General features: G+C 40.1%; 1 protein-coding gene across 2 annotated transcripts in view; it reads right to left on the reverse strand.

Annotated features, from left to right (window-relative positions):
- Nucleotides 1-14,242, reverse strand: part of LOC139234881 (erlin-1-like) — an 843,171-nt gene that overhangs the window by 12,823 nt on the left and 816,106 nt on the right. For both annotated transcript variants that reach the window (XM_070865712.1, XM_070865711.1), the window contains exons 2-6: nt 13,482-13,606; nt 12,289-12,411; nt 4,993-5,074; nt 3,491-3,537; nt 2,083-2,144 (exon numbers count right to left, since the gene is read on the reverse strand). In XM_070865712.1, coding sequence (XP_070721813.1) covers nt 2,083-2,144; nt 3,491-3,537; nt 4,993-5,074; nt 12,289-12,401 — 304 coding nt within the window. In that variant the 5' untranslated portion in view covers nt 12,402-12,411; nt 13,482-13,606. The remainder of the gene's footprint in view (nt 1-2,082; nt 2,145-3,490; nt 3,538-4,992; nt 5,075-12,288; nt 12,412-13,481; nt 13,607-14,242) is intronic.

The following is a 14,242-nucleotide window of genomic DNA, read 5'->3' on the forward strand; positions in this document are numbered from 1 at the left end:
ATTCCATGTTTCAGCAAATGGTAGATCCAATGTAAAGATTACTGTATTTATTATTCACTCGATTTCCAAGGAGCTGCAATTTGCATTGTTAAAGCCTGCATCTTGCCAGACACTGAATTCTAATTTAGCATTAAGATCCACTGGTTTAAACAAACCAACAGATACTCGTTCATGTAGGAGGTCCTGCATTTGAATGTGTGCCAGAAGCACTGGGGTTGTTAAATGATTGGAACTTGTACCAGTAAGCATTTTGTCATCATACATTTTTACTATATATACGCACACACACACACACGAGGCTAAAAGTGAGATATGATTGAATCACATCATGTTGCTAGTTTACCTCTAAGCAAAGACATTTGGCAAAAGACTGTAGACCCATCAACAGTTCCTTACAAATACTTGCACTCTGCACCACTTATTCAACATGGCGATATTTTATGGCAACTATCCCTTCCAATTTAAGTCCAAACTCCCAATACAGATTTAAGAACAGACTATCCACCAGTGTCGATACAAGGAGAGGAAGTATTTCTTTTATTAAAAATGGCATCACAAGGATCTTGGAAAGAGAGTTGCTATACAAACGTCACAGCACTAAAGAAGGGGAGCAGCTGTGGGCAGGAATATGCTGGTTGAAATAAGAAATGAGTGAAAAACATTTGTGAACAGTAGCTAAATGAAGGCAGGAATTTTGCTGGGGGAGGATCTTTATTTTGCTTGACTTAATGGAGACTCATCTCCATTAATGGATTTCACCATTTTGGGGATTTGTCGTGTACACTGGATATCTTGTACACAAGTATAAAAATACAGGAACCATTTGCACCATTGCCAGTGCTTCCAATAGCTTCATGAAAGTCGGCACTTTTCCACTGAACAGCCAGCAGCCTCTAGGACGTGCAGTCTGTCGGATTTCGAGCAGGGAAATAATTTAGAAGTTCTCTTTCCTGAGTAACTTGTTCAGATTTCAGAGAACAAACACAGTTATAAACATCCTAATCCCTTTGGGAGTGATTAGTCCTCGACAGGGTGGATGCAGAAAGATGGGGGAGACTAGAACAAGAGGGCATGATCTTAGAATAAGGAACCGCCCATTTAAAACAGAGATGAGGAGAAATCTCTTCTCTCAGAGGGTTGTAAATCTGTGGAATTTGCTGCCTCAGAGAGCTGTGGAAGCTGGGACATTGAATAAATTTGAGACAGAGAGTTTCTTGAGCGATAAGGGGATAAGGGTTTATGAGGAGCAGGCGGGGAAGTGGAGCCGAGTCCATGATCAGATCAGCCATGATCTTTATTGATTGGAGGAGCAGGCTGGAGGGGCGGTATAAGCCTACTCCTGTTCCTATTTCTTATGCTCTCTCTCTTTTGGGAGAGTTATCCCCGACGTCCTGGCCAATATTTACCCCTCAATTCACTTCACTGGTCATTATCACACTGCTGTTTGTGGGAGCTTGCTGTGCGCAAATTGGCTGCCGCGTTTCCCACATTACAACAGTGACTATACGCCAAAAATACTTAATTGGCTGCCAAGCGCTTCGAGACGTCCGGTGGCCGTGAAAGGCGCTATATAAATGCAAGTCTGTCTTTCTTTGGGTCACTTTTTCTCCCTTACATTTTAGTTTAATCAAAGAAAGGGATATTAGCATTGCAGGAATGGAACATTCATACATTTAGCATCAATATCTAGCACTCTCAGAGCAGATCAGATTTGGGGTAAAATCACCCACCTTGCACTTCAACCCCCACGTCAACAAGCCACCCACCAGTTAAATTTGTCACGTAGAACCTTGTATACGCTCCAAAAAGCAAGCAATAAAAATAAATCTGAGCCACTATTACAGTACTCGTTAAAAAATACTGGCAAAAATAGGCAGTCATTTTACGCTGTTGCCTTCAACTTTAAAATGAGACTTCAGTTCCATTTTTTGTTCAATCATTTGAAATAACTTGTTCCAGACAATAGGTTGTGCCTTAATATTGTTACGCACTGCTTTCAAAAAGAAAAAAGTTCTGAGAGAGTAAGCAAATTAACCATTGTGGCTGAAGTCTCAAAAACCATAAGGCTCACCAAATGCTGACCTGCACTTGGAGCAAGGCTGTTCACCACTTCTATCCTGTCGAAATAGATCATGACACCACCACTATAGAGGAGAAAGCAAAAATGTTAAAGATTTCTGCGCAACATGAAACATCTCAGCCACTGAAACAACCCAAAGTTATGGTCTGCGCACAAAATAATTAAAGAACCATCTGACCGAGGAGCACTATATATATATTTTTTTTTTTTAAAACGCCTACATGAAAGACTCATCAGGTAAACCGCACAGGAGAGGAAAAGACATGGTTCGTGACACCTAATCCAGTCCCACCCACAGGCTAGGTAGCCGCAGCAATAAACAAAGTGAACACATCACATTTCTCAATCGTACCATACACTACCAGCGTAGCATGCTTAGGAGGGGTACTCAGCTGTAGTGTGTTCATTGCGCCCATTTTATGAATCTCGCTAGCACTCTCAAATAAAATTAAATATTCTGCGCATTTTTAATGGGAAAATTGGTTAATTGGGTTGTCTTATTGGTGCCACCAAAGCCATGCCACTTAAAAGTTACACTAACCCTTGGGTAAACCGCGCCGACAATCATTTAATGTTATTCACGTGATTGCACATTGGACAAACAAGTCTTGGGTTCACACCTGAGAAACCTTATGTGGCAAGTTGCCAGTCACCGAGAAAGCAACTTCCAGGCAAAACGAACACTCCGAAGGGAAATCGGAAACTCTCCTCTCCCCAATTTATCCAACCCACAAAGCAAGTTACACAGTGGCACATGCAGAACAGATGATCACTAATGTGGCCTTTTGATCAGATGTGAATGCATACCTTTGGTTCTTCTATGCACAAAATGTATTTTTCATATAAAGTGAAAGATTACAATTTCAGTCAACGTACTAAGGGCAAAATGTGAACAAGATTTCCACGTTTTTTTATTTATTCATTCACGGGACTCGAGGGTCACTGGCATGGTCAGCATTTATTGTCCATCCCTAATTGCCACCATTTCAGAGGGCAGTAAAGAGTCAAACACATCGCTATGGGTCTGGAGTCACATATAGGCCAGATCAGGTATGGACGGCAGATTTCCTCCCCGAAAAAGGACATGAACGAACCAGATGGGTTTTTAAATGACAATCCTGTAGTTTCATGGTCCCCATAACTGATGCTAGCTTTTTATTCTAGATTTTTTTTTAATTAACTGAATTTAATTCCACAGCTGCCATGGTAGAATTTGAACTCATGTCTCTGGATTATTACTCCAGATACAACCACTATGCTACTGTGATATAACCTTAATTAAAAACTCTGTCAATTTGTTGAAAGAACATATTTAAATAAGAATTTTTGCTAGTTCTTTCCCATAAAATATAAAAATTAAAGCAAAAGTCATAAATGGACTCCATCCATTCAACAAAAATGTTAACATACCTTGTTCCACAAGGCACATTTTTCACCTCATCTGTTTGCAAAGTTGTCTGAAACAAAAAAAAGAAAATGCCTTTTAAAACAAAAAGTCCCTTGCAAACTTCAAAATTCAGATATATCATCTTAGGTGATCCCTCAAAACAAGGATGACTTGCTTCCACGCCAAAAAAAGGATGAGTTCACAGGTGTATCGAAAGAACCCGAAGTACATCCTCAAGGGTGGAAGATGCCTGTGCGTGGATTTTTTTTAACGTATGGTGGCCATTGCACACCTGCCACATGGGCTTGACAGAGCTAGGTCTTGGTCCAGTGGCAAGGGTTAACCAAGACAACTGGAGACCTGCTCTGCTGCACAGACCCAGTGCACACACATTTCACACTGTGGGCTGGCCCGTGCTGCCCCTGGGCTGCTGGCCCTGAACTCATGCCTTCCCTGGGCCCCGATCACATCTCTCCACAATCTCACGCAGCTCCTTCGCCCCAATCTCGTCGCTCCTGCTGCATCTGGACCTTGCTGATGTCACTCTTTGCTGCCGTTGCCCTCCTGCACCAGCTCGTGTTACCCCTTTCTTGGTAATACATAGGCTTCCCCTCACTTCAGATGGCAGAAAAATCACAGCTTTAAACTATTGTATGCAGACTAACTAAACCTACTTGTACAGATTTAATCAAATCCAGCACATTTCCTGTGCCTGCATAATAGCATAATAATCAGATTTATATTTCATATAAATTGAATTGTCCTTTTTAAACCACAAGATTTTTAAAGCTCCTCTCAATTATTCAAGATTTCTTCAAGCTCCAATGAGAATGTGTGTGTTTGGATACAGTGCCTAAAAGCACAAATAAACAGGCCCAGATATCATTTCCCATGCCCCCACGCTCCAACAGCTTACTGTCCAGGCTCAGAAATAAATGGCCACTTGGGTAACATGCCAGACGGTAACCAGTTATGAAGTCACAGCCGAGCATGGATCCTCAATAGCAGCATACTTATCATCTGCCTCCTCGACCCCACCATCAGCAGCCGACTCCGCAGCCACCTTGTGGAGATACCGAAGGAAGGAATTCCATCTCTCGCCGTACCTTCAAAATACCTCATCAAGATCTGCCTCTTGACTATCATTTTGCTCACTTTCTCTCACTTCCCACTTGCTATCCACTGCCACATTAAGTGCTCCAAGCTGTCATTTTGAATGCAAAGTGTTATAGAAATGCAAGTACTTGTGGTCACGTCCTTCAGGAGTGATGGCAAGAAAACCTGTGGCAATGGAAACAATGTATTTTGACTAATCATTATAGTTTCTGCACTGTCAATGGTCTTCTAACCTCATTTACAGTAACTATGAAGGACAATTCATAATTATTTATCACACCTAAAATGATTTTGGAAAAAAAAGCTTTTCATAGCAGTACAATTCTGGAAGTTATTGCAGAATGTCAATCAAGCAAGTCACAACTGCATTCACCTCGCATCTTTGGAAATTGGAATAAGGGTTGCTAACCTGAATAGATCTGAAGGATGTAATGAATGGTATCATAATATGGTATCCTGGGCAACCTTGACTGGCCAACAAAGCACCACCTCTAAAGAAAAGAAAAATAATTAAATACATTTATATTAGAAATTAAACTCAAACAGCATCCCTCTAAAAAAAAAAGTTAACCTAAGTAATGGTGATATGGGATGTGTATGCAGTGCAACGACAGGTTGTCGTTTTAATTTCAGTTAAACATGTTGCTGGACTTGGAGAAAATACAGAGAATTTACAGCTCAGAAACAGACCATTTAAGAAATAGCAGCAGGAGACGGCCATTTGGCCCCTCGAGCCTTCTCCGCCATTCAATATCATGGCTATTCTGATCTTGGCCTCAACTCCACTTCCCTGCCCGTTCCCCATAACCCTTGACTCCCTTATCATTCAAAAATCTGTCTTTATCTCTAAATTAAATATATTTGGCCCAACAGGTCTATGCCAGGGTTTATGCTCCACACAAACCTCCTCCCACCTTACTTCATCTCACCCCATCAACATATTTTGATGCCATTATCTACTTCACCTGCATGAAAAGGCAGTAATAAAATGGTACATTTTGTCCTTAGGCTGTGTTTAGGAGCTATTTTACATAAAAGGAAAAGACCTGCAGTTATAGTTAAGGTGATAGTGGCAGAAATGTCAAACTGTATACCGAGACAGGGCCTCAGGTTTTAAATATAGTATATATTACCTTGCTCAGCAATATTCGCATCTTAACAGTTGAAGAATGCAACAAATTGAGATTCTCTTTCAAAATATTTATCTAATGTGGATTATACTCATTTGCACACATCACTTTCCATCTCCTAATCCCTCTTTCATTACCTTGCTCACTCACTTTGCCTGCTCCCTCCGATTTTTACTTCTCTCCCTTTTAACTCCTCCACTTTTCTATTCTTTCTCCCCTCACCTTTCAACTTTCTCTCATTCCTGCCTTCGAACTCCATCTTCCCTCACATTTCCTCCTCCGCTTCCTTTTTTTCTAACTCACATTTTTCCTTTCTCTCAAAGTTACCAGGAGCAGATCTTTGCCTCCCAAACCAGAGGTGCATCTTCACCAAGCAACAGTATTCTTTGAAGCTCCAGACTATTTGAGGGCTGAGTTTGTGTGACAGCCCTGTACCCACCCCACTGGATTCAGGCTAATAATTAGATGAACTGAGAATAGATTCCAGAAATACATCAAAACATGCTATGGAAAGTCCCCTTGAGAATCAGTTACATAAACCCACGTGTACACATTTCCTTACTCATGGTAAGCAAATGTCAGGATTCAAATACATTTGTAATTTCATAATTGATGGTGCCCAATTTTTTTTTAAACTCCTTTTTCTATCATAACCTGAAAAACCCAAAGTGCTACAATTTTCAGTTTTGACAAAGCAGAGACATTCTTGGTGTGAGAATAACTATTCACAAGATAACAAAGGAAGGCCACTTGATCCAACTGGTAGTAGAGAATGCGTTAGCTTCAGTGCAATTCCAAGCCAAGGCAATGTGTCTGGATGTTCAGGTTGAACCGCCCTTATCTGGAACCCTCGGGACCAGGCCTGTTCTGGAGAAGAGATTTTTCCGGACGAGGGGTGGTCACGTTAAATTGGATGGTACAGGTACTGAGCAAAGGGATATTGGGATTGGATGGCTTGGGGCTGGGAGTTTGGCAGAGAGATCATGACATTGGGGGGGGGGGGGGGATCGCGGGGTCAGGACAGCAATTGCGTGAGTCGCCAGCAAGGAAGGTCTTCAATTTGTTCATGTCGGAGTTCTGCGCATGCGCCACCTGGTGGCTGGTAATAGTCCCGGATAAGAGAGTTCTGGATAAAGGAGGTTCAACCGATACCAATCATTCTTATAGCAAATGTAATTACTCGGGTCATCCAAGATGCTCCAGTCTGCACAAGTTGAACAAGGCAGGTTACACTGATAGCTTCTGAAACTTGAAACACATCAGTGCATGGGCAGCAGTGGTACTCCAAATTTCAGAGGAAGGCAGCACTATCTGGCGAGTAGTTAACAACAATATTCAATAAATCCATCACGTGGCCACTGTTTGGGTATAACTAATGATAAAAGTGTGGCGAGAAAATAACCAAGCCGTCAACCCACATGGATATAGGAAGAACAAGCAAAAGGGTGAACCCGAAGACAGAGATGTAAAAAAAAAAAATCTGAATATCTTATACTGAAAGTAGAAAGTTTCAAAAGCTCCCCTTTCACATCAATTTGTGGTTACCATTTTATTTTTGAGCTTCAAGGACGCAGAGCTTTGTGAAAGCTTTACGACAGGTCAACAAAACTTCGATAATTTCAAATAATATCCAAAATAGGATACTAGCCCAATGAATAAATCCATGCATTAAGTGTATGGATCGAGAAATGAACCATTTCACAATGAAATGTACAAGCTCAAAATACGCCTGAAAAAAAACTCTCTCTGACCAATCAATTGGGTTACAATTAGAAATGTCATAAATTGACTTCTGGGCTGGAGTGAACAACAACTCAAATGTGTGTTTAAAGGCTATGCAAGGCATACAACAGCTCATCACTGCTGGTATCAATAACCATCTGCAGGATATAACATGCTGGCCACCATTATAGTCGACTCTTGTCAGTTAATCGGCCAGGCATATCATGCAATGGGAAAAAAACTTTTAAAAAAATGTTAGAAAAGGAAGTAGAAACAAAAAGGAAATGCGTTGCGTTCCTCAGGGTACAATCAATTTTCCACACACATGCACTGAAGCACTCTGACTGATACTTGGCAAGGTTTAAAAAAAAAATCTAAACACCAAAGTAATAATTTATGATTTAAGTGCTTGTAAATATATCACTCATGTCGACTGGGTGCAATCTAAAGAAAGGGGATCGTAAACAGCTACGGAAATAAAAAACTATTTTCGGAAGAAACACAGCACTTGGACTTCAAACATATAGCATTTAACTAGGACCAACCAAAAGATTCCCTCCTGACAAATGAGAAAAATAAATTATATGGTATCAGTGCTGCAAACTGAAAATGCAGGTTGGACAGGTCTTCAAATAAACCCCCTAAAGTAACTGACAAATGTACATCATTGAGAGACATTATGCAATCAGTGAGGGCATCCTGGTTGTCCAACAAGAGGATTAGGGGACCATTGTTTGCGTGGCACAGGCGTAGTGCTCCAAAAGCAAGCTGGGAGCTCAACTCATCCTTCATCACGTTTGATTGGCCAACCTGAACAGAGGGTCACCCAATGAAATAGACCGCAAGCTATTCAGAAAGGATATCTTCCTGCACAAAGTTGAGAATGTGAACGGGGTCGTCACTTATTTCGGAGCAATTGCAGACCATAGGAATGGGCAGGTTTGTTGTTTGTATTTTCATGAATCCTGGGGAGAGAAATGTCCTTCATCTTGGAGTAAGTGAGCTTAATTCAAAATCAGCAAACCTTGCAAATGGTTTAGAAGATTCTGGATAGGTAGATGTTGGGGCCAATAATGTAGTGTGCAGAGAGGTATTGTAAGCGTCCATTCTTCCAACTGCACATCATAAATATCCAGGTTTCACGGTCATTGCCAGGGGTTGCAGAGTCAGCAATAGGGCAGAAGGGGGAGTAATTCGGTCTGCTTTTTCAGAAAATGCAAGTTGGGAGGAAACAATTTTAATCCAGTTTCGAAAACTTGTAATGATCATCTCAATGGAGATCCAGAAATCTGATCGACTCAGATAAATTACTTTTCTACATCCAAGGTAACTACCAAAGTTGCCGTAGCAATGCTGGTGCATCGGTGCAACATGTCAAATAGGTCCAGAGACTTACTCGTCTCAGTCTTTTCTTCCATCCTCCTCAGAAAATGGAGACATTTTTTTTTTTAAATCTGTCCATTAAACACCCCATACTGAAAAGCTTCATAGTACTATAATGAAAGCTTTTCAGCAAGGATTGGGTGGGATGAGGGGGAATAAGGGTTCTGAAGAAGGGTCCGCATCCTAAACATCAACTTGTGTGTTCTCTCCACAATGAGCTGCTGTGTTTCTCCTGCATTTTCTGTTTCTTTGTTTCAGATTTCCAGCAGCTGCAGTATTTGTTTTCCAACTTTTAAAAACTTCTCATTTCTGAAGTTCACAAATAAACTCAAAATAAACAGGCTCTCAAGATGTGGTGAATTTTACTGAAAAAAGTCATCCGTTATTTCACAAAAAGGAGATAGTACGAAGTGTTAAACATGACATTATACTGGTCCATTATCCAACAAAAAAGCTATTCTGTTGAAATATTCAGATATGCCACAGACTCAATGGGCCCCATAACTCCCAGACTTCCTGCAAAATATGCTGAACAGAATCTAACAGATAAACCATGTATACATTGCACTTTTGACACAGCCAATAAAAAATGGAGATGAGGCAATGCAACATTTCTTGCATTTATAGAAAATATGCATTAAGAAAATTCCATGAACCTTTCACAACTATAATATCACATTCATGGCAACACTTGATGCAAGGAATAATGTTGAGATGCTGCAGCAGCCTTGATTTTTTTTTTTAAAAACGCATTTTTAAGCAAAATGCCTGACTCCAGCTAGCTGTAATGTTTAACTCCACAGATTTCACAATAGTTATCCAAGTGACATTTTTCCGCAGAACACTAAAGTTGCACTTCTGACAATGTGTGGGTCTGGATATATTTTTTTTTATTTCACAACTTTCAGAGAAAGAAAAGTGAAATAAAGTAGCCAAGGCATCAAAAATATATTGTGACAGATAAAAATTGAACAGAAATGTTAACATTTGGACAAACAGCTCCCAGCCCACTCGTCTTTGGAAAGTTGAAAGAAGGCTAAACCCCAGCAATGCTACGACAGGGATCTACACAAATGGAACCGAGGCCTTTTTTTTGCAAAACTACGTTTCAACGATGCAAGCGATGTGAACAGAAAAGTGACAGAAAAACAAAATACTTTTGCACAAGTTAAATTAAAACCCTTCACCGTTAAGTATGCATACGAGCTTCGAGAGGGCCATCATGGCACCACCATACATCAGAAAAATATAAATCAGATGCACAGTGGATGGACCACAGTGCATATTGCTTGTTACAAGCAAGGCATCTGGAAACTGTTTTTTTTTAAAAAAGGTGGTGGTGGTGTGAAGAGAAATGAGGTAGAAAGGAGTCAAGAATCACTAAAGGGACTACGGCATGGAGGAGGAACAAACATTTTCACTGATCTTTTGCGACTTTAAAAAAAATTAATTATAACTAGGTTACAAAACATGAACACATACACAAGTGGTGGTTTCACAGCTAACAGATGCAAGGATCACCCCATAGAATTGCTTACAATTTACTGGTGCTACTTCAGATAGACACATGCACAGCTTGCTGGCTACTGACTGTAAATTGAGTAATTTTGAGAGTAGTTCAGTCACTAAGAAAACAACCAATGAAAGCAATCTGATGCAAGTTCCCCAACTATATTGACATTGTGGAGAGAGCAGCTATATTTTATTTTGGAAATGTTTGCATTATCAAGCGGCGGAGCTCCAGTCAGGCAGCTCTTGGTCAGGGGTGGGTAAAAAGAGAAACCGAAAGCTGCCTGGGTTTGAATCTTTAGTTACCATTGCACTTGCCTGCCTCCCATGCCCGGAACTAAAGTGTCAAATGTTAACAGTCAAATCTACTAGTGGGTTTCTCTTTCAGTGAAGGAGTGAGATGAAGATAAATGTTCGGTTGTATGGTTTTTAAAATACTTGTGTCTCATTTGTTTTTTTTTTTAGTTGAAGGTATAAAAAAAAAAATCTTCTTTTGAAGGCAATGATCCTACACTCGAGGACAATCCTCCGAATACCTCAACCAAGTCACTGTCCCATCAAAAACTCCCAGAGCAGGTTAGAAACAAAGTCAAGCTCACTCAACATGGGACCATTTGTCCCATGCAAGCATGGACAGCCGAGAAGCAAACAAGCTATCCAGCAAAGCTATTCAACAAGGGGAATCATAGCCAAGTCCAATCCTCTTCTCATCCAACAGCCACACACATTCACACAAATGTCATTCAATAGCGACCAATGGCAGGACTCTAGCTAACTTGGTTAACCTTTTTATCCCCAGAGTGAGGAGCTCAATTGTAGTACCGCCACGTACAATTCCAACCAAGACTGACCAAGTCCAGGCAGACTGAGGATTATACCTGAACCTTCCTGATCCATACTGTTGAATCACCATTAAGGAATTAGAATCCAGGCAGACTCAGGCATTGCCAACACTGCTTGCAAAGAACACTTCTCAAATCGCGCCAGGGAAGGCTACAAAAATCCTACAGAGGTGACTTCCTATTCTATATGAATCAGTATCATACTACCCAACGAAGAATCGAGGAAACCACACATTCTGTGGGACCAATTTTCATCCCCTTCAGGTGGGAGCGCAGCAGTAGCACAATAAAACTGGCGGTGCAGCAATGGAAAGAGTCAGGTACCTCATTAGCCCATTCAAGTCGGGGTCATAGAATATCAATAGGACACCAATGCAATTTTGCTGTCAAGGTGAAGCTCTATTCCTTTGCAGCTACCAGGTCGAACTGCTGTTAAGTAAACTCTGGGCGAGGTCACAGTTTAACTGCTCCTCCAGCAGCAATCCACAACCTTGTTTGATTCCCTTAATACAAAAAGTGCGATTGGTAAGGTCACTCAAGAGTCAGGCATTTTTGTTTTCTGAAGCACAACAGTGAAATTGATCGAGATTCTGAAAAGTGTCAAGAAGCGTGCAGGAGAGAAAGTGCACATTGGACCAATCAATTTTGTATTACAGATAATGGATATCTCTGGCGTTGATCATAAGTCAAATGCCGCACTGTTTATTAACAGGAGCATCACACCATGCATTATACGGCTGTTATGGTGGACCTTTGCCCAAGATGGCTTATCCCTTTAAGACCATAAAGTTTAATTGCAAATCCTCAGGTCAGTTAAAGGTTGTTAACGACAGAAATTTGCAACTGGAAGGAACTTTAACACTTTCTGCTCCAGGTCACAAGAAACCAAGATAAAGTAACTGGCTTAAATATTTGACACTTAATTCATGAAATATGACTGATGAGCTCAACAAGAAAATATTTACACACACTCTGAAATTTGTCTGTAAAGTTGAGGCTTCCCGTTATTTGTTGTCAGGACTTGCATCGTAAGTTTAGATAAATGGGTCCCTGTGCACTTTTTATTTTGAAATCTGTATGCTGCATTTCAAGTTTGCTTCCATAAAAATGTTTTAATACCTGTAGTAAACACTGAGATGCCCCTCTTCAATCCTATGTATGGAAGAGTAAAGGAAGAAAGCTACCACTCCAGTGAATGCAGCCACCACTGCTCCAACATGAGTCATGGTCATCCTGTTTTATCTGCAAGAAAGGGGATGGTGACAGCAGAGTAAATGACAACAGTAGCAGATGACGCAGGGCTATATTGAAACAAGTAATACACAATTATATGTACTGGTTAGAATTTATTTCTCCTAAAGATGAAGCCACAGTATGTCCAGAAATGAAGATGCACTGGAGAAGTCATTTTAGATCACAACTTTGTAATAATACAATGGCTTAAGCAGGATTTGGACATCTGATTAATTATCAAAATGTTTAGCGGAACTTATTTATATTTATAAAAATGGCAATTACATATGCACTTGAATAGAAGCTTTGCAGAAAATTAATTTAAGCAGCAGAATCTTGCACTCAATCTAGAAACTGGTCATCAAAACAAAACTTACACCCAGCTTCGACAAGTAAACATTTCGTGAACTCCCTTCAATTCCTTAGCAGCAACAGGTTTTTTTAAAAAAAAAGCATTGTTGAGATTACTCTACAAAATGCATCTTCAAAGGTTTTATCTTTGCAAAGTTAAATTTCCATCTTGAATCTGATCCAGTTTCAGGAACCCAATGCTTTTTTTTTTTAAATAGGCAAATTACCCAGCCGATTTAAAACCCAACTTCCTGGTTTCTCAGTTTTCAAGTACAAGAGAACAATATTGCTCTCAACAGTGAAATTTGAGCACAGTGCAAGGGGATAGTAAAAGGGATTCTGCTGCAGTAAAAAGTACCTGCAAGTTATTTATAGGACAAGATGGCTTTGTTAGTTTCTTATATGCTGAACTATTAAATTTGAAGAAAGTACATACAGCAGCAAATAATCGTTAAAAATAGTGCAGATACAGTGCCAAAGACTGCTTGCGGAATTGAGAATTTGTACCCAACATTATAACATAAACGTCTGGTCTTCATTCGAACATCATTTGTATCAGCAAAGGCATGTATTTTTCAAACTTATTTTTATACTCAATATTGCTTTCCCCAAAATCAAGAAACAGCTCCAGAAAATAAATTACAGACAACACAACTTGAGCCATGCATTCTTCAATTGTTAGTTCTTAATTCATTATCCTAACATACGTATTTACTTAGCGCACACACCCTGATATTTAAGGTCCCAAAACTTTAAAATTGGTGTCCTACGTCTTCGAGCAGCAGTTCACAACCCTGGTCACGTGGTGGGGACTGTCACAAGTAGGTTTTCATTCAGGAGTTGACATCAGAAGCTAAACAAAACAAAAAGAAACCAAGTAATACAGGCTGGAAAGACTATTTAATGGCTACAAGTGGCAAGCACAAGAGGATGTGGCTTGCAAAATCATGTTGAGAAATAGCTCAAGGAATAGCATATTACTACAATATGGAATAAAAGTACTTGCAACTATTTTCTAATCAAAAAATCAAAATCACACACCCGTTAGTGTTGCTACAAAGCTCAACTGGAAGCAAGTTTAAAAAAACTTGTGGGATCAAGGTTGTATGCAAGTATTGTCACAGAGACTGTGGAGAATTTCCAAATGAGTATAGAATTTTAAATAAATACGTCTCGTAAGGGTACGACCGATCCTAATGCATTCCAGGTCCAGGTAGCTATTACTGTGTGGCAACTCAGAACAGGAGTTTCACATGTTAGTATGCCATCTACCCTACATGTAAATTGTACGCCAAGTGCACACTGTGACTGTACAGATCTTGCAATGGCTGTTCAAAGTGTCACGGAGAAATAAACTGGCAAAGTTCCATGCACATCTACAAGGAATGGCCCAAGTGTAAGATACTGCCTGTTGACAGATGTTAGAAGTTGGAATTAAGAAGCTTACTTTACACGTCTTTAATGAATAACTTAATGTTTGTAACTTCCT

The sequence above is a fragment of the Pristiophorus japonicus genome, chromosome 22, assembly GCF_044704955.1.
Source record: "Pristiophorus japonicus isolate sPriJap1 chromosome 22, sPriJap1.hap1, whole genome shotgun sequence".
Taxonomy (NCBI): Eukaryota; Metazoa; Chordata; class Chondrichthyes; family Pristiophoridae; genus Pristiophorus; species Pristiophorus japonicus.